Raw genomic sequence first — 20,294 nt, forward strand, 5'->3', positions numbered from 1 at the left:
AAAATGAAGTAGTTTCTGCCTCCAGTATGAACAGTTCCATCTGTAAAATTGAATATTACAGTAAAAATGTGTATTGTCAATTTATAAGACAACAGAACAATCTTTTTTAGAACCTTTTACATTGTCACTGTCTGGACTGACTTGGATTTAAAAAGATCATGCTCATACATAAGTTGCCTAGAAACTCTTAAAAAGAGGCTGATTAAAACAGAAATTTCTATGAAATTACATAAAACATTTATACTTTAAATGATTTAAAAATACATTACTCTTTCGTTAGCTAAAACTATAACTGTGGATTTTATTATTGTAAATTTTCAAACAATTTACATTTTTTTTAACTGAGGGGATCAGTGTATTAAAAGTGAAGCAGGCCAAGACGATTTGTAACCAATAGAGAAGAGGTCTGCTAAAAATCGCTGTAATGAATTTAACTTGTTGATGGGTAAGCCTACACCTACCATGCTAAAATTCAAGAGACAGAAAACCACAAATTCAACTATAATATTAATTTCAAACTAAAATAAAAGTATCACAGAAAGTTACAAGGATAAATTATACAGGAGCAAATCAAATTTATTTTTTCCTCTTATACCTCAAGGATGACCTCTAGTGTGCTAGGGGTAGGCACTGGTGTCTTGTAACTCTTCCCTCCCTGTTGTGATGAAGTAACAGAAGGAGCTACTACCATTTTCCTCTTCACATTGCACATATCTTGGACTTAGTATTAGTCATGTGCTTTATCTAGAGTCAATAGATAGAAACATTACATAATAATACCCTAAATTGTATGCAATGGTTCTGGAGGTTCCCATAACTATTGGACCTGAAACCAGAAGGTACTTGTAACATGTTTCCGTTTGGGTACCAAGGTTTACTGAGGCAGGTTTCTTAAAAAAAAACGTATTCAGTAATATAGATTATTCATCTGATCTTTTGTGATCCCCTCTGAAGCTGGGAAGGTCCCCAGTTGAATAGGAGTCAGCTCCTTCCCAATTTCTCAGCTACGCCTTTTGCAAAGTTTCCTGATCTATATATATATATATATACATATGATATGTATATCATCTTTTCCTTTGCGACCACCCCGCTGAATCTGGAAGGTTCTGGTTTAATAGGACTTATCTCCTTCCAATTCCTCAGTTAGGCCTAATGCAGGTATCTTGAAGGTGTCCAGTTTAGATAGGTTATAAGCAAACAACCATTGCAATTAAATCGAATAAAAATGGAAGGAAATATTAATCAGTAAATTACTTTATAAACACAATTCAATTACTTTTTTTTAAAATTAGTGCAAGTATAAAAACAAAAAAATGATAGTTATAAGTAACTAAATCGAGAACCTGAAATTTAACAGCTGACGTCATTTCAATTCTTGATATAGGACTGTAGATGTTGCAGAAAGTTTTCTGTTCCTGAAACAAATATTATAAGAATTAAAATAATTGTGATCTATTCCTATATTATAGTATTTAACCCTTAAAGCGCTAATTTTAAATTACTGTCAAACGCTAAGACATAAAAAAATATTTTTGTTTTAATTTCCCAATGCTAATTTTTGTTTCATATTCCTTGGTATTACCTTTATAAGAAAAAAAAATAATAAACATGTAATATTACATATTTTTGAGAATTTTATACGCACAAAAACATTTGAAATTTTGAACAAACTGCATTGCAGGATAATGAACATAGGAACACTATTTGACAGATTACATTAACATTTATACAGGTTATTTATAATAAGTAAATTGTAACTGAAGTTTCTGTATAATTAGTACATAAAAATAAATAAGTTCAGTATAAGATTTTTGAAATGTAATAATATGAAATTCAACACAAACTTATTTATACAATAGCCTACAAGGGAAATGAAACAAATATTGTAGTTATAAACCTTAATTATTTAGAATAAATAAACTGGACTAGTATTGTGAAACTTGTATAAAATACAAAACAAATAATAGAAAAAAAATATTACACATAATATACCAAAAATGCGCTCAAACTACGTTGTTCGTAATAACATGATAAAAGTTGGATTAGCCATTATAACAAAAAAATTATACTAAATGTTAGTACAAACAAACTAAAACACTATTAGAATAACAACGGACTGATTTCAAAACACTTTGTCTAACAATATAACCAACATGCGACCAACACACGTAGTTAAACGGCTGAATGAAATGAACGCGTCTGTAAGCGTATGCCGCGTCACAGGCCATACAAAAATGGCGGCGATTGCTTTCAACCCGAGTAGATACCGTTACAACGTCCACCAACGGTGACAAAGCCTTTTGTCTAGTCCCGACAGTCGAAAGGAACATCGATCTGTTCTCTTACGGAAGTTTTAACAACTAATTCTTCGCATTTCGAAAGTAAAGCTTTTGCGTTTGTAGACGTTATACGCGTTTTTTTTTTAAAAGCATCGGAAGTTCCCCGTCTATAGGCGTTAGCCGCGTTAGCCGCGTTGGAAGGGTTAATATATATATATTTTCCTATTAAAGAACTTTGTGTCATTTGCTGATATTAAATCTTTGCATAATTACAATTCTTTAGTCTAGTAAAAACTTCAAAGTGTAACAGGAACAAGGTAAAACAAGCTCTAAAGTGGTGGAATCACCCCTTGATGATAGAGGTGGTCCACCAATGAAAAGAGAGTGGCCCAGACTGGAGACCTGGCATAGAGGGTTGAAGTACTTTTCTTATTTGATGACAACTCTTCCTTCACAACACTCACCCCAAAGGCTATTACACCCCACAAACAATGGCTCCAATTATGCCTTAGAGATGTGCTTTAGAAATTTGTTTTTACTTGTATTGTTCCTTCCCAATTCAAACACCTTCAGAAAATACTAGTGGACTTTGCTGAAGCATGAAACTGGAACTCACTCTCTGCTATGTACTGCGACTGGAACAGTTAGGGAACAGGAACAATGATAAAGTGTAACGTTCCACTGTAACAGTCATAACAACATGAACATTGCAACAAATGGCAGCCGATACAGTGGATTCTGGTACTGAAACTAGACCTGGAATGAAACTTTGCTGTCATTGAGATATTGAACCGCTCCAGATTGGATTGAAATAGGACAGTGTTAATGTCATTGAACACCTGGTAGCACTGGTGTACGTTCTTCACTTTCTAAATAAGCTGTTCATTGTAAAGTACTTATAAAATCCATAACATACAAGACTGATAGAAAGTTACTGTTTTGGGCCTATTTAGTTCAAAGTGCTCTGTGTATTTTTACTTTTTATTAATTTGTAACTAAAGTGTTACGTCTTCTGATCATTGATTGCCTACATCACGAACACCAAACAGCTTCAGTGAATTGAACATTAGAACGAACTCATGATAAAAAGCAGGTTTTTGACTTCAGACTGCAGTGAAGTGTTGTTCCAAATGAAGGTAGGAAGAGTTCCATTCCCCTTTAATTTTCAAAGCAAGCTTTCACTGATTTCAGCAATTCACCAATAATATTGTTTTATTTACGACAAATGAAATAAGAAATGAACAAAAAACATAACCACTCATTTGTATTATAATACTCAATACACATACATTATTTCTCAGGAAAGAATGCCAACAACAAACCAAAAAAAAGATAATGATGTGTTACGATTTCAAAGTACCCACATATCAAATGATCTTTAGACTTAATACTTATAATTCAGTGCGAGAACCATACTCTCTTCCTCTCTTTGCTTTCTTGAGCATGGAAATAAAAATAGGTTTTTAGCCTTTTTTTCATTAATGCCTCTCTGTACTTCCTATGCATGGTACATTTGGGGGATTTTTATCTTGGGCCATCCACCTCAATACTTGAAGTGATCTTGTCCCTTTAGTGCATGTGTAATCTTAGTGTATAATTCTAAATAATAAAGAATTTCCCTAATGTAAGCTTTGATAGGTAACAATAATTATAATAACATTATTACTCTTTAAATACAGCAATTAAATTTTATACCTTTTAAATTTTTTTGAATTTTAGTTCTTTGTTTTGCTTTTTATCAAAAAGGTTCAAGAAATTTTGCAGCCAGTATTTTTTAATGTATGAAATAAAAGGTGATCTAAAACAAAATCCAACTAAAACTGTAATTTAAAAAAACAATGTATAGCATATACAAATTAATGAAGGAATTGTGTTATATTCAGGTATCTAGGAATTGGCTGCACATGGCTACTTAAGCAGGGTTCACTATATATTATTGAAAGACCTTTGTTTGCTTTCTCTCCCCCCCCCCCTCTGCCCCCTACATACCTGAATAACAGCCAACTCTGAGCTGTAGCAGACAAGATAGAGCACTGTAAATATTTTCAGCTGAGCAAGGAGCACTGCTACAGTGATGGTATGTGTTGCCCACGACAACTGTGTAGACCTGGTACAGAAACCCGTGCAGGAAGTGGAGATAGAAAAGGCTGAGTCTGAAGCCGAAACACGAGTTGATCTTGTCGTTGATGTTCTTCAGCCGCCCGTGCATTAATCTTAACTCCTCGATCTTTGCCACCGTCAAGTCTGTTGAGATGCTTTGTTGGAGTTCTTGAAAGCGGATGGACAGCTCCCAGGATAGAGCAACGTAAAATCCACCGAACATCGCTAGCCACGCAGCGTTCTGGATGAAATGCATCCATACCACCATTATCGTTTTGTTAAACACAATGTTCTTGTAATCCTTCAGGTATTCTATTGTGTTGATGTTGAAAATAATCCAAATTAATATGAAAATGAAGAGTACAAATCCTCTGTACTTAAATCGGTTGCAGTTTGCGGTGAGTTTAGATTTGATATACAGTTCATCGTGTTTTTCAAAACAGTGTATGATCTCCAGCAGGATCTCATCCGTCCGGAAGCAGGCGAGAATCCAAACTGTGGATGATCAGCGCTAACGTTGCCACACTCAGTAAAATGTAGTAATTTTCACCATTGACAATGATGTAAATTGATGGAACTGTGTATATCAGAACAGTAGCGGTTAAGTGGATGTAGCCATTGAATTTATCGTAGCTCAGGTCCAGTCCATTATTGCTACTCGGATTTTGGAAAGGGAAAAATTCCAAAAACTTGAGAAGCAGGGATATCGGAGTCGGGCGAATTATCTTATAAAATTGTTCACTCTTGTTTGAAATGTACATGTTCAACCGGCAACATGTTCTCACAATGTGAGATTCCTTGTTGCTTTATTATTAATTAATTGATTCTTGGTAATTATTGAGATTACCTCTTACATTTATAATGCTACGATAATCACTTATCTAGAGTGCTTCAATGTAAAATTTATCGTTTTTATTTATTAATTAAAATATGTATGCTTAGTTTAGCCGATTTTATCAATGTAGTTATTTGAGTTAAGATAGATTTAATTAATTATTTAATTTCTTTGTGAACTTAATGTAAAAATTATTTTTTTACTTTACTTTTTTATAGAATTTTTGAGAGAAATCAGCTTTTAATATAATAACTAATTCAAGAAATTTCTTCAATCAATCAAACAAGTTTATTCATAAAATATGGACTATAAACACTGAATGGTGTCACAATGTTTTATTTAAAGTAATATAAGAAACTTGCAGTTCTAATTCAATCACAAATTTTTAGTTATTGCATTTGACATTTCGAAAAATGTTTCAAAAGTCAATGTGAGCTTTGCTTATCAAGTTGTTACTAACTAACTTTACATTTTGTAATGTTTTGTATATTTTTAGCTAATATGGTAAATAATTAATGAATATTTTACGATTTGATTTATTAAAACAATACAATACAATACAAATGATCTTTATTGACATAAACATGGAGTACAGTCATGGCGTCAAGAGTTTTTAAACTTGAGTTGCGTGTGGTCATCAGTGAGAAGGTCTTCCTATCTGCAGGCATTCTTCAACAGAGTAGAACTCCTTGTCCAACAGCCAGTCAAGAAGAGCTTCTTTAAAGTTCCTGTTGCTTTTTTGTTCTTTCAGCGTTGATGGAAGGATGTTGAAGAGTCTAGCCCCGATATAGGATGGTTTTTTTTCATAGGCAGTCAGGTGATGTGCTGGGAGTCTGTAGTTAGCTCTGTTCCTAGTGTTATAAGGATTTGTATCCAAGAATTGGACGAGTCCTTTGTTAACTGCATAGGTTATTACCTCACCGATGTACAGGTTGGCAACTGTCTGCAGTTTCAGTCTCTTAAACACCCCTCTACAAGAGTCCCGAAAACCCAACTCAGCCATTATTCTTATTGCCTTTTTTTTGAAGGAGCAGTACCCTGTGTAGATTTCGCAGAGATGAAAACCCCCATACAGTCAGCCCATAGCGCATTTGGGACTCAAATAGTGCAAAGTAAGCTGTTCTTGGAGGTTTCTTCTGTGTTGCTGATTTGTTTGAGTCGCTTAATTACATATAGGGCAGTGCTAAGTTTTTTGCACAGTTGGTCTACGTGGGGTTTCCAATTGAGGTCACTGTCTAGGGTTATCCCAAGGTATTTAGCCTCTTTATGTTGAGACATTGGGTAACTCGAGGGCACTCCTTCTTTGTGGGCCAAAGAAAAGCTGCTGTGTCTTCTCTTCGTTCAGAACAAGGTCATTTTCCTGACTATACTGTTTGGCTATACAGGCAGCAATGTAGGCTTTAATTTCCAGCTCTTTAACATTCTTGTGCGACACAATGAGGGCAGTGTCGTCAGCGTAGAGGAATATTTCACAGTTGTCCTGTAGCGTGGATACGATGTCATTAGTGTATAAAATAAATAGTACAGGGCCCAAGCACAGATCCCTGTGGGACTCCTCTTGTTATCTGTGCTTGTGTGGATCTAAATTTTTGACACTATTGTTGACTACTTGAGTTATTTCAGTCATTTGTGTTCTTCCACTGAGGTAGCTCTGGAACCACTGATGTGCTACTCCTCTTATTCCTAGAGCTTTCAGTTTGTCTAGGAGATGTTTGTGGCTCAGGCTGTCAAAAGCTTTACTAAAGTCAAGTAAGATACCAGTTGTTGTGGCCCCTTCTTCAGATGCATCAATGATAGTTTCCACTAAATCAATTATGGCTGTAATGGTGGACTTGCCTCTCCTAAAGCCATGTTGGCGGTTGGTTAGAAGACTGTTGTTTTCTAGATGAGTGAGCAACCTACTGAGTACTATTTTTTCAAAAATTTTGGATAGGGTACATATGAGAGATATAGGTCTGTAGTTGCTGGCCAGAGAGGTGGGTCCTTTCTTGTACTTTGGATAAACTAAAGAGTGTTTAAGCTGAGAGGGAAAAATGCCTTGTTGGAAAGTTTTGTTTATTACGTCAATTATCGGGGTTATCACTTCAGTTTTGCAGTGTTTCAGGATCGTTGACGAGACCTCATCTATCCCAGAAGATGGTTTTTGATTTAAAAAATGATATTGTTTTGTCTATCTCCATTCTATTTGTTGGTCTAAAGCCCTCTTCAAGAGACACAAACTCACTCTCATGGATTGTGGGGGGTATTTTCAAAGGTGCTTGTTGGGAGTTTGATAGAACTTGTTCTGCAGCATTAGCAAAGAAGTGATTCATGTGTTCAGCTATTTTTTGGGGGTCTGTTATTGTTGAGCCTTCTATGTCAATAGATTTTATATAATTTTTTTGAGATTTATTGCTGTAGCGGTTATTGTTTATTATTTGCCAGACTGCTCTGGTTTGGTTCTCTGCATTGGCAATGTCCTTTTTAAGGTTCTTCAGTAGGAGATCATATTCCTTTTTCCTGTCATTGGCTTGTTTTTTATTTTCCACTGTGCTCATCAGGATTGATTTATTTAGAGCCGCAGTATATGCTCCTTTTAACCTCATCAGTTCAAGCTCTTGTTCTTGGTTTGTATTGATATTTTTTCTCTTTGATCTTCTTGAGTTTACAATGGGACAAGCTGTTTCGAGTGCTTCACTTATGGTCTTGTTTAAGTTCTGTATATGCCTGGTCTGCATCGTGCTTGTTTAAGACAGCTTCCCAAGTTTCACGTGCTAGAATTCTTTTTAGTTTTTGTAGGTTTCGAGCATTGAAGTACCTTCGAGATGTTCTTGGTATTACAGCTTTATTAGGTTCCAGGTTTATTTTGCATATCTGCCCCGTGTGGTAACATTTCAATTGTATAATTAGTTGGTTGCTATTAAATAGTGTTATTTATTCATAAATAAACAAATAAAATTCTTTAATTGCCATTTAGATCTGTTGAAATGATGGACACAGATTGTACCACAGTAAAATTCAATATTAATATTTATACAGCTAAAACAAGTTTCTCACAAAGCTTTAAGTGCAATATTTTTAAGATCAAACTATTAATTCAATTTATAGAATGGATTATCCAAGAGCTACCTAAACCAACATTCTTAAATTTTGATAACGACTGTTTAGTAATTGGTTTTGAAATGCTATAAATTTTATTTGAATTAGTCAAGTAATGAATATTTGGTGAATTAAACTTCATGGGTGTCTTCACCTGATCAGAATATGAATAATATAGTGCAGGAATTTCTTGTAATTGATTATTTAACAAATCTTACTGGCATATGCTTTTATTCCAGTAAAATTGGAGATAATATCAATGAATTTTCTGTACACCCGCTTAAAAACCTGTAAATACAGAGTTTTATAACTTTAGGACAATTTTATAACTAAATAAAGCCTCTATCATAAGTTAAAACATTATGAATTTTTAAATTAGCTAGTTCATCTGGGACCAAAAAACCCAGCCAGGGGAGAGTACACATTTGAAATAAGCATCACTTTGAATTAAGGGGTTAATGAATTTATCAAGAACAATGAAATTGGGACAATGTAAATTGTGTTAAACAGTACTGAATTTAAAAATACCAGCTGTCGAATTTATTTATTTATTTATTTATACACGGTTGTCACCATTTTTACAAAGTAATATAATAAATAGATCATTTTCCACAAGATGGCAATATATACAATCAAAACAAAACAAAATTTCATCTTAAGTGAATCATACTCATGCAACAGGAGAGAAGCCAAGAAAATTATGTACATGCAAACAATACAATATGCTAAATACAATATGCTAAACACAATAAACTACTATGCATAAATAAACAACTGTCAGACATGCAATACATTTGATTCATTATGACTAGTTCATGCACGAGCAGTCTGTATAGATTCATATACCATAAAACAAACTAATACAACAACCAACAACATGCAACCAGTACATGCCATTAATATCTAAAATATACAGTTTATATACAAAATAAATATATTAAATAATAAATAACAATAATATCTACATAGAAAAACACATTGAAAATAACTGCAATATCGGCAAGGTGCAATAACTATTTTACAAAATATAGTAGGGCAATAATCAACAAATACAGTAACTAGTACAATTCAACAATAAAATACAAAAGAGCTATAAAACGAACTGGTAAACAATGCTCTAAACTATCCAGTATCAGATAATGCTTACATAGTGTAGCCCAATAATAAAAATATCCTTTTCAGCGATGACACACTATTGCAAAAAAAGTCGTGGTGATGGCAGATTAGGTTACCAAGCCGGTGTAATCTGGGGATGACACTGTGAAAATTCATAGTTGGTGGAGCAATGCTGTACACAGAAGATGTCCAGAGAGCGAGTTCTACCAGGTACTCTGAGATTGATGAGTTGGAGTAACTCCGAGCAATCGATATCTCCAGTGAGGATCTTCTGTAGAAACACCAGGTCATGCAGTCTCCTTCTCGCATATAATGGAGCCAGCCCCAATTGATCCGCTACCAACTCCAAGGGAAACTTCACTGTAGTTGTATCCCAGCTTGGTACCAATTATCCTAACAAAGCGATCTTGTATGCTCTGCAGTCGCTGAATATGTCCAAGTTGGTAGGGACACCACACAACACAGCCGTACTCCAACACAGATCTAACTAGCGCTGTGTATGCTATCTTCATCGCCTCAACACTAAGACCGCTTCTAGAAGTCCTTATGATAAACCCCAACATCTTAGCAGCCTTCCCGGTGATTATGTCTATGTGTAACTCAGGGCTTAGATCCGAAGACAACCCAATTCCAAGGTCTCTAATGTGAGACTTACGGCAAAGTGTGGTGTTGCTTAGACAGTAATCAAACATCAAAGGCTTGAAGTTCCTGTGAAATGTTACAATAGCACACTTCTCGGCATTCAGTCTCATTCCGTTGAGTAGGCACCACTCCTCGATTCTCTTAAAGTTACGTTGTAACAGATGGCAATCCTCAATGGATGAAATAGGACAAAAAAACCTTAATATCATCAGCGAAAAGTAAGCATCTTACGTTGATAACATCCACCAAGTCATTGAGAAATACAGTAAACAAGAATGGGCCCAGATGAGATCCCTGAGGCACCCCCGATGTAGCATAAAAAGGCCGAGAAGTGGCACCCAAAAACTTCACAGAAAGACTACGGTCTGCCAGGTATGATTGAAACCATTGTAGAAGATTGCCAGTGATACCATAAGCGTTAAGTTTGGCGAGAAGATGCGGATGACTCACAGTGTCGAACGCCTTGGAGAAGTCAATATAACCGGTGTCAACCTGCATTCCAACTCCAAAAGCTGCGATGATAAAGCTTTTATACAATGCAAGGTTAGTAGTAGTTGGTCTTTCCGGCTGCAAAACCATGCTGCGCAGATGTAAGAATGTGGCGAAAGGAAAATCCAATGCGATCCAGTACAAGTGATTCAAACAGCTTCCCAAGTGCAGGCTGTATGACAACTGGGCGATAGTTTCGGACATCTTCGATATTTGAGGACTTGTGTATAGGAACCACAAAGTTGGACTTGAGTCTATCCGGAAAAGCACCTTCGAGTAGAAACTTATTAAAGATAACGGTTAGCTGGGGAGCAAGAATATCACTGCATCTCTTGAGAATTAGAGGAGGTATATCATCAGGGCCAGTACCCTTGTAGGGATCCAGTAAATCAAGCTTTCGTTTAACTTCATCAACTTCAAACACACAAGAAGATAAATTTGTATGTAGATCAAAACTATATGGTGGCACAGTCACATTTGAAGCAGAGTATACGGAAGAAAAATGGTCGGCAAAAAGATCACAAACTGTAAGTGGAGTTGAAGCCATATGATCTCCAAGGGTATATGAGTCAGATGATGTCCGATGACTTCCCAAAGTTCCATTGACAAAGCTCCAAAAGGACTTAATGTTCCTGGGAATTGAACCATTTATATGTGCAATATAACCCCTATAACATTCAGAGCTGAGGTCCTTGCAGAGAGCGCGGACATGCCTAAATTCCTCGTAATCTGTAAGTCGATTAGTGACCTTGTATCGCTTGTGAGCAGTCTTCTTAAGAATTGTCATCCTCTTCAACTCGGCGGCCGTGAACCAAATGGGGAAACCTTGATTTGCCAACTTTCCTAGTAGGTGTGTTTTCAATCACAATACTCGAATCTTGTCCAACAGATCATTGAAGAAATCAGAAAACATCAGGCAGGTCACATTGAACAGTTCCAAGTAAATAATGCAATCTTCGAGCAATTTCACCCACATTACATTTAATAAAATTGTAGACTACACGTTGGTCATCGACAGTCATTTGGGGAGAAGGTATTTCACAACAAATAGCCGGGTGAGCAGGTTCAATAGGCAATAGATGATCAAGGGCAGCAGTAACCAAAACAGAGGGGTCAGAGCCAAATATGAGATCCAACAACAACCCCGCGCAGATTGAGCACAGCATTTATCTGGGTTAAACTATAAGTGGCTGCCATTTCAATAATATAGGAAGCAGCTCCATTAGAAGCGAGAGGATCAAGTCGAGCCCAATCCACATCCGGCAAGTTGAAGTCCCCCAACAACAAACTGTGGCAAAAAGTAGTACCATCTGAAAAAACTTCATCGACTGCATTGCAGTAGCGGGAGTAGGTGACAGCAGGCTGTTGTGGTGGAATATAGACTCCTCCAATCAGTATAGGTAAATCTAACTTATTGGCCTTAACAGACAAAAAGATGCATTCAATATCTTCTACAGAAGTATGTAATAACATTAGATCCCAGATATGTCCTGGTGGCCACTAGAACCCTACCTCCACTTTCTTTATAACTAGACTGAGAAGATCTGTCGTGGCGATACACATTAAAACCCATCAAGACTCAATTCGGAGCTATGAATATCAGAATTTAAGTTTGTCTCTGTGTAAACCAGGATATCATAGATGCATGTAGCTGCTGCTTTACAGAGGTCATTTAATTTGGTACGGAGACCATTAACATTTTGGTAATATAACCGTGAGATGAGATATCCGAGGAGTTAGCTAGTTTTTTGGACTCTGTTTGACTATCTTAGGAATGCCGAGAGTATACTTGATTGTGAGACCAATCTCACCAGCGTCCTCTCTTCTCCTCAACTCAGCCCTAAGATTAGAGAGATGCTTTCTTTCCTGAGGTGTTCTGTCCCGGGAGAAACTAATTCCAGAGAGTTTGAGAATTCACTGTGTTCCTCTAATAAATTGATTGGTATTTTGTCTGTATGTCTTGTGTTTTTACAGCACAAATGTAGGGAGTGTAACTGTCTGTTTCTTTATTACATTAATTAATTTATAATAGCGCTTTAACTGAGTGCTACATTTTTGTATTATTCTTGTGAATTAAACAAGAAAAATCTATTTTCGGGTGTTAAGCTAGAATCTCGATTGTTATTTATTAAAATTTAACATGTAAGTATATTACTTAAAGCCAGTGAGTTAAACACAGTCAGTAAGTGGATTTGATGTGCATACATTTATCCACTGGGTGTGTCTGTCTGCTCATCTGTCCATACATGTGTACAATACAAAACTCTAGTAGACTGAAATGCCAATAACTGTTGTATGAGTAGACAGAATTCAAATTAAAGGTGTAAAAGGATGAATTAAAATATATTATTGTTTTCTATAAAATCTGTTTAATTTTAATTACTATTAAATTTTAAGTTACATTAATCAATGTATGTCTCTCCAATTGTATTGATATTAATATTGTTGTGGTTTATACTGTACAAAATATGTTGTGCCTTTAAAACGTGTAGTATTCTGTAGTGATCAAATTAATATGTTGCAATATAAATTTGTTATTATAATATAGGATACTGTTAATTTGTACTTATATCATCTTATTTTAAACTTGAATATCAGCTATAGAAGTAAAGACTTTGTCAATGAATCTTTGTACTTTATAAAGCAATAAAAATGAATCAAATTAAACTTCATTATATTAAAATCAAGTTAAAACTTCACATCTATTGGGTCAGTGTTTGTGTTTGAAGAATCTATGACTGAATATTTGAGTCAGCTGTTTTCATCATTTGTGTTGGTTCAACTGCATTTTTGTCATCATTTGTTACGCCTGGTTCAGTTCACTATGTCATGCTTCTCTTGGGAGGAACTATGTGTGGTTTCCATGTGATGTTTTATAGTAATAGAGAGTGACTTAAAAAAGGAACATTTTGTATCATTTCACCAAGTAAGAGTGGTTACTGTGTAGCCCAAGTGAATGTATCACTGACGTGACATTAGCTCTTGAGCTATGAAGCGATTGTTTGAAGGGTTGCATGACGACATTGACATTTGATACTACATCAGCTGTACTTTGTGATGGAGTGTCTAAAAGATGTACTTTTTATTTGCAGGAGGAAGGATCCCATGCTGAGTCCTCTTGACACAACTAGCAGCATCGTAAGTACACATGAAAATCTGTAATTTTATTTAGGGATGAACAAACAGTGGGGGTTTTTAAAGTTGGAACGAGCTCGGAGAGGCATTAATTTATCCTAAAAAAAATGTAGTATGACAATAATGTTTTATATGAACAGTGTTGTAGAATTAGTGGTTTTTGAGTCATTAATTTTTTATTTATACATGTATTAAAAACAGATAATGGGAAAAGTAAGTAAATAATTCTTAGGATTTTTTCTTTTTCTTTTTAATGAGTTATATAAAATTCTCTTGAAAGATGTGTAAATTTTTGTAAAGTTCCACGAATTTAACAAACCATTAATTCTTATTTTTAATAAATTTTTCATAAAACAATTTTAAAAATTAAGATATTAACAAATTACAAGTTATCATGTAAGTAAAGAAACTGATGTTTGTAGATATAATATACGAAAGATGAAACCATTGATGAGCATCAACAAAAAAATCAAGACTAACGTTTTCACCACCCTCAGCTGATATTGTTAGATCAGTTAGCTACTCTAAAAATAATCACTTTTAGCTGTGGATACAGTGGTGACTACAGCAAAGTTGAAATTTTTGAAGTTATAATAACAAATTTATCATCAATTGTGCATTTTATAGAATTTTATTCATGATAACGCAACAATTAAAGCAATAAAATAAAGTGTCTGTTTAGCTTTAAAGTATTAGAATTAGACTAAATCACAATTTTTAAATGTTCAATCAGTCAAGACAGTAATAATTAAACCTGTATTAAAATCACTCTTTTATTTATTCCCTATTTTGATAATTGTGTACCACACATACAGAGAGTTTACAAAATTTTGTTACTTTTTCCAAAACTACATTTACGCATACAAAATTAAACTAAGTCTGAAAAATTGCTAAAGAAAATTAAATCTCAATCAAAAATTGATTTCCATCTCAATCACATGATGTCCATAGGACTCAAAAAATTAACCATCTTTCTTTTGAGTTCCTCTAGGTTCACTCTGTAATGGCCAGCAACACATTTTGAATTCCTCTAGGTTCAGTCTGTAATAGCCAGCAACTCATTTTTAGTTCATCTAGGTGCACTCTGTAATGGCCCAGCAACTCATTTTGAATTCCTCTACGTTCGATCTGTAAATGGCCAGCAACTCATTTTTAGTTCATCTAGGTGCACTCTGTAATAGCCAGCAACACATTTTGAGTTCCTCTAGGTTCAGTCTGTAATGGCCTGCAGCAACACATTTTGAATTCCTCTACGTTCGATCTGTAATGGCCAGCAACTCATTTTTAGTTCATCTAGGTGCACTCTGTAAATGTGCCAGCAACACATTTTGAGTTCCTCTAGGTTCAGTCTGTAATGGCCAGCAACACATTTTGAATTCCTCTACGTTCGATCTGTAATGGCCAGCAACTCATTTTTTAGTTTCATCTAGGTGCACTCTGTAATGGGCCAGCAACACATTTTGAGTTCCTTTAGGTTCAGTCTGTAATAGCCAGCAACACATTTGGAATTCCTCCAGGTTCAGTCTGTAATGGCCAGCAACTCATTTTGAATTCCTCTACGTTCGATCTGTAATGGCCAGCAACTCATTTTTAGTTCATCTAGGTGCACTCTGTAATAGCCAGCAAACACATTTTGAGTTCCTCTAGGTTCAGTCTGTAATGGCCAGCAACTCATTTTTGAATTCCTCTACGTTTGATCTGTAATGGCCAGCAACTCATTTTTAGTTCATCTAGGTGCACTCTGTAATAGCCAGCAACACATTTTGAGTTCCTCTGGGTGCACTCTGTAATAGCCAGCAACATATTTTTGAATTCTTCTAGGTTCATTCTGTAATGGCCAGCAACTCATTTTGAATTCCTCTACGTTCGATCTGTAATGGCCAGCAACTCATTTTGAATTCCTCTACGTTCGATCTGTAATGGCCAGCAACTCATTTTTAGTTCAATCTAGGTGCACTCTGTAATAGCCAGCAACACATTTTGAATTCCTCTAGGTTCAGTCTGTAATGGCCAGGAACTCATTTTGAATTCCTCTAACGTTCGATCTGTAATGGCCAGCAACTCATTTTTAGTTCATCTAGGTGCACTCTGTAATAGCCAGCAACACATTTTGAGTTCCTCTAGGTTCAGTCTGTAATGGCCAGCAACTCATTTTGAATTCCTCTACGTTCAATCTGTAATGGCCAGCAACTAATTTTAGTTCATCTAGGTGCACTCTGTAATAGCCAGCAACACATTTTGAGTTTCCTCTAGGTGCACTCTGTAATAGCCAGCAACACATTTTGAATTCCTCTAGGTTCAGTCTGTAATGGCCAGCAACTCATTTTGAATTCCTCTACGTTCGATCTGTAATGGCCAGCAACTCATTTTTAGTTCATCTAGGTGCACTCAGTAATAGCCAGCAACACATTTTGAGTTCCCTCTAGGTTCATTCTGTAATGGCCTAGTTCATCTAGGTGCACTCTGTAATGGCCAGCAACACATTTTGAGTTCCTCTACGTTGCACTCTGTAATAGCCAGCAACACATTTTGAATTCCTCTAGGTTCAGTCTGTAATGGCCAGCAACTCATTTTGAATTCCTCTACGTTCGATCTGTAATGGCCAGCAACTCATTTTTAGTTCATCCAGGTGCACTCTGTAATAGTCAGCAACACATTTTGAGTTCCTCTAGGTTCACTCTGTAATGGCCAGCAACTCATTTTGAATTCCTCTAACGTTCGATCTGTAATGGCCAGCAACTCATTTTGAAATTTCCTCTACGTTCGATCTGTAATGGCCAGCAACACATTTTGGGTTCCTCTGAGTGCACTCTGTAATAGCCAGCAACATATTTTGAATTCTTCTAGGTTCAGTCCTGTAATGGCCAGCAACTCATTTTGAATTCCTCTACGTTCGATCTGTAATGGCCAGCAACATATTTTGAATTCTTCTAGGTTCAGTCTGTAATGGCCAGCAACTCATTTTTAGTTTCATCCAGGTGCACTCTGTAATAGCCAGCAACACATTTTGAGTTCCTCTAGGTTCAGTCTGTAATGGCCAGCAACTCATTTTGAATTCCTCTACTTTCAATCTGTAATGGCCAGCAACACATTTGAGTTCCTCTAGGTTCACTCTGTAATAGCCAGCAACAACATTTTGAATTCCTCTAGCAATCTTTCAAAACTGCTGGCATGTACCTAATCGGGGCCATGTTAATGCCGAGTTTTTGTAAAAGCATGTAGTGCGCCCGATGGAGTACACGTTGCTTTGCAATTCACTATTGAGTTTTTATTGTTTGCCTGTCTTGGTGGTTTGTTAAATTTTATAAAAAAGTAAAAGCACTAGGTATGGAACAATATTATTTTAAGCATTACAAGAACAATTAATTATGGTTTATAGTAATTGTATACAGATGAAAACCCAAGTCAAATGGTATAGCCAAATAAGCTTGTGACAGAAGTTTGTCTTAATGAACAATGTCTTTTGTGTTTGTCTTGATAATTACATTTAAAATTTGTAATGTTTTTGATGTGCACATTAAACATACCGTAATACGTATATAAAATACAGAGTATATGAAATTAATACTACTTTTAAGTAATATGGTTTTCACTAAATTTTCAGTTGGAGTCTCCTGCTGTGGACACAGCAAGTATCTCTGGTCAAGAAAAATATAAGTAAGTTGTATCAGCAATTTATATGTATGAATCTATGTTATTATATAAACTAGAGGTGTGCCATTTGATCATGAAATGTTCAATTCGAATAGGTCAGCCAGGTGAACGAGTTGATCCAAATCAATGTGTTTCAAAAGACCTGTTCACCCCGAACGTTTTTGTTCACTTGTTCTCACCAAATGAATCAATTTTATATATTCTTCTAAATCAGATATATTATTTTTAAGAATCTTTAAAACTTATAATATTAGAATTAAGTTTTTTTATAACCCTTATCTATAGAAAAAATACCTAACATTATAATTCAGCTAACTAAAACTATAGATTCTATGCGTTATAGGTTACAATAGGTCCCCAAAATCGTTTCAGTTGTTCATTTCGTTCAGCTGGTCATCTAATATGATGTATGTAATAAAAATTGTTGTATCATCACTGTTTTACTTTTTATTTTAAAACAGAGCATTGCTTTCTAGGTCACCCTCCTAAAATCTAAAAAAAATCACTATTGAAACAATAATAAGCCTAAAGGAAAACTTGCTGTTTTTACAGAAGGAAACAATTTAACGTCTAGTCAGTCCAAAGTTCCTAGTTCACCTCTGCGAAACTCAGTGGAGGGAAAACTGTTCGGTAAGTTTGGTTATTTCATTCAGATCTTTGTTAATTTTAAAAATGCCTGCATTCGTTAAAGGTTGTTAGAGACTGAGGTGCTACAGTCTCATATTTTTAATACAATTGTATATAGCCTATTATATTGACACTAGTTTATAAACTGTTGTAAAGATCTCCTATTTTAATTTCTCCTCATTTATTTAATGTATCAGATCACTGATCCTTGGCAGACTGTTTGCAATAAATTAGCCAAAATTGCATACTGTGTATAGTTGAGAATAAATACGCTCAAAGTTAATTTTAATTAAAACATTTATTTATCAATCTGAATATTGCCCCTAATCCACATTTGTTAACCGTTCACAGCGACAGCTTATTTCCAGACTTTTTTAATTGTCATTGAACTTCTCAATAGTATTGGCAAAAAGCCGTAATAGTTTTTTCAACGTTAATCATCTAAGAATAACGAGAAAAGTATATAGGCTTCACAGTTTTGCTCAAACAAATTATTTGTGACATGTTTTTTTAACGTTTTTCCGTGTAACTGCACGGGGTACCTAAAAAATTAATTTACTTTCAAATTAAGTAAATCGTGCACCCGAAGGGGTACACGATAGTCTGATGTTTTTATTTAAGCGCGGTACCAAATTAGACAAACCACTAAGACAGGCAAGCAATAAAAAACGCAGCAAGGATATGTTGTCATGAACATTTTAATTAATTAATGTCCTGATTCTAAAATAGTTTTAATTGTTGTGCTTAGAACTTGAGGAGTGTGTGACCTTCAATAAATTCGCAATATTAATTTATGTTATTTTTTCACTGGATTTACTTGAATGATATGTTATTGGATTTCTAAGAAAACTTTCTAAAAACGTTATAAATGACTTGTATGATGCTCTGTATTGATGTATTGTGCATCAACATTTTTAAATAGCCGACCTTCTAGGAATGGATGAATACAAAACTTTAATTTTTAATATTTTAACAGATATATTGTTAATTTTGACATCCATGCAAAAATTTGACATCTGTAACTACATTCTGCGACTGCCACTCTTCTCTTATATAGCCTGTTTCAATGTCAAAAAAACAACCCTTCTCACTAGTAATACCAAGTATCCATTAGTAAAGAGTGAATCCAGAATTTTCTAATCTGATTCCGAATCTTGAATTTTGAGTCCTAACAACGTTTATAACCTAAGTGTGATTTAAACAAAATCACCAACAATCCAGTTTTTGTCGTTTTAAACCTTTGGATACTGTCTGATAATGTAAAAAGTAACTCAAGAATACCACTCTATTGTCAAGGTATTTGTGTAGGTTTAGAGAAATAGCTATATTTTAGAGACAAAGTCATATCCGCTACCTTCTACTTTAGTTTGATACATTATAATACGCTAATTTGATATATTATGGGGCTTTCAGAATATATACCTTTAACTCTGAGTGTCAAAAGCCAATGTGATTACCCTACGGGTTTTTATCAGAAAGTGCCGATTGCCGATTAGATAAGTTTTTTTTTTAAATATTTACTATTCTGTCACTAAAATTTTGAGATATGTCATTGTGCTTAGTCTAATTTTTTACATAATAAGTCAAATAAACATAGATTATTTATCTTGATTTGATTTTTACAGTTGGTAAAAGCTATTTGCCAATATGATAGACAACCTTTATGCAACGTGCAGATTTTTAATATTTTGCAGTAATTTTAGAGGAAAAGTCATACAGATTATATTACAGATTAGTATTACAGATTCTTACTTTTGTAAACTTGGTAAGTTATACTGTTCCTATTTACATAGTGAGCAGTAATTTTCTAGACTAACAATTTAGAAAACAGTCTCTTGGGAACAATAATTCTAATACTTAATGAGTTAAATGCTTATTAAGGATTTTTTAATTATCTAAGGAGTTGTTCACTAATAAATGCCTTATGACCTTAAGACACGTCACCTGAGTCAGGCAAGGCTACCGAGTGTGATATGTGCCTCAACTACGAGACACAGCTGGTGAACGAGCAAAAAGCGAGTGGCCGAGCTGACCAAGCAGCTGGGGCTGTTAGAGCGTTGCCGTGATGATCTCCAGAAGGAGCATGGCCAACCGGAAGGACATGGAACAGAAGTGGAACGAGAACAAGGAGGAACACAAGGCGCAGGTGGGGCTAGTTGTCACCGTAGATTTATTTAAAGATTAATTCAATTAAGTGGGGAATATTTTCTTCACATTTGTGTAGGTTATCCTCTTTCTCCGTTGCTAAGAACTAGATATTATAGGCAACAAGTACAGTTAGGAATACCTTATCATGGAATACCTTAGCTATGAGTTCTTAGGCAATTACCTAACCCGAG

At 35.1% G+C, this 20,294-nt stretch overlaps 2 protein-coding genes and 1 long non-coding RNA gene across 3 annotated transcripts; 1 reads left to right on the top strand and 2 right to left on the bottom strand.

Annotated features, from left to right (window-relative positions):
* Positions 1 to 9,695: 9,695 nt before the first annotated feature.
* Positions 9,696 to 10,160, bottom strand: LOC124373926. Its single transcript, XM_046832236.1, has one exon. The coding sequence runs from the start codon at positions 10,158 to 10,160 to the stop codon at positions 9,696 to 9,698; it is 465 nt and encodes a 154-aa protein (XP_046688192.1).
* Positions 10,161 to 10,594: 434 nt separating this feature from the next.
* On the bottom strand, positions 10,595 to 11,326 carry LOC124373927. The gene has a single exon (XM_046832237.1). It carries the CDS (start codon positions 11,324 to 11,326, stop codon positions 10,595 to 10,597), a length of 732 nt encoding a protein of 243 aa, XP_046688193.1.
* A 2,301-nt stretch (positions 11,327 to 13,627) lies between these two features.
* Positions 13,628 to 20,007, top strand: LOC124373928. The gene is made up of 4 exons (XR_006923484.1): positions 13,628 to 13,677; positions 17,279 to 17,331; positions 17,881 to 17,958; positions 19,891 to 20,007. It is a non-coding gene; the product is annotated as an uncharacterized LOC124373928 (long non-coding RNA).
* Positions 20,008 to 20,294: the final 287 nt, after the last annotated feature.

Source organism: Homalodisca vitripennis, unplaced genomic scaffold (assembly GCF_021130785.1).
Source record: "Homalodisca vitripennis isolate AUS2020 unplaced genomic scaffold, UT_GWSS_2.1 ScUCBcl_6711;HRSCAF=14054, whole genome shotgun sequence".
NCBI lineage: Eukaryota > Metazoa > Arthropoda > Insecta > Hemiptera > Cicadellidae > Homalodisca > Homalodisca vitripennis.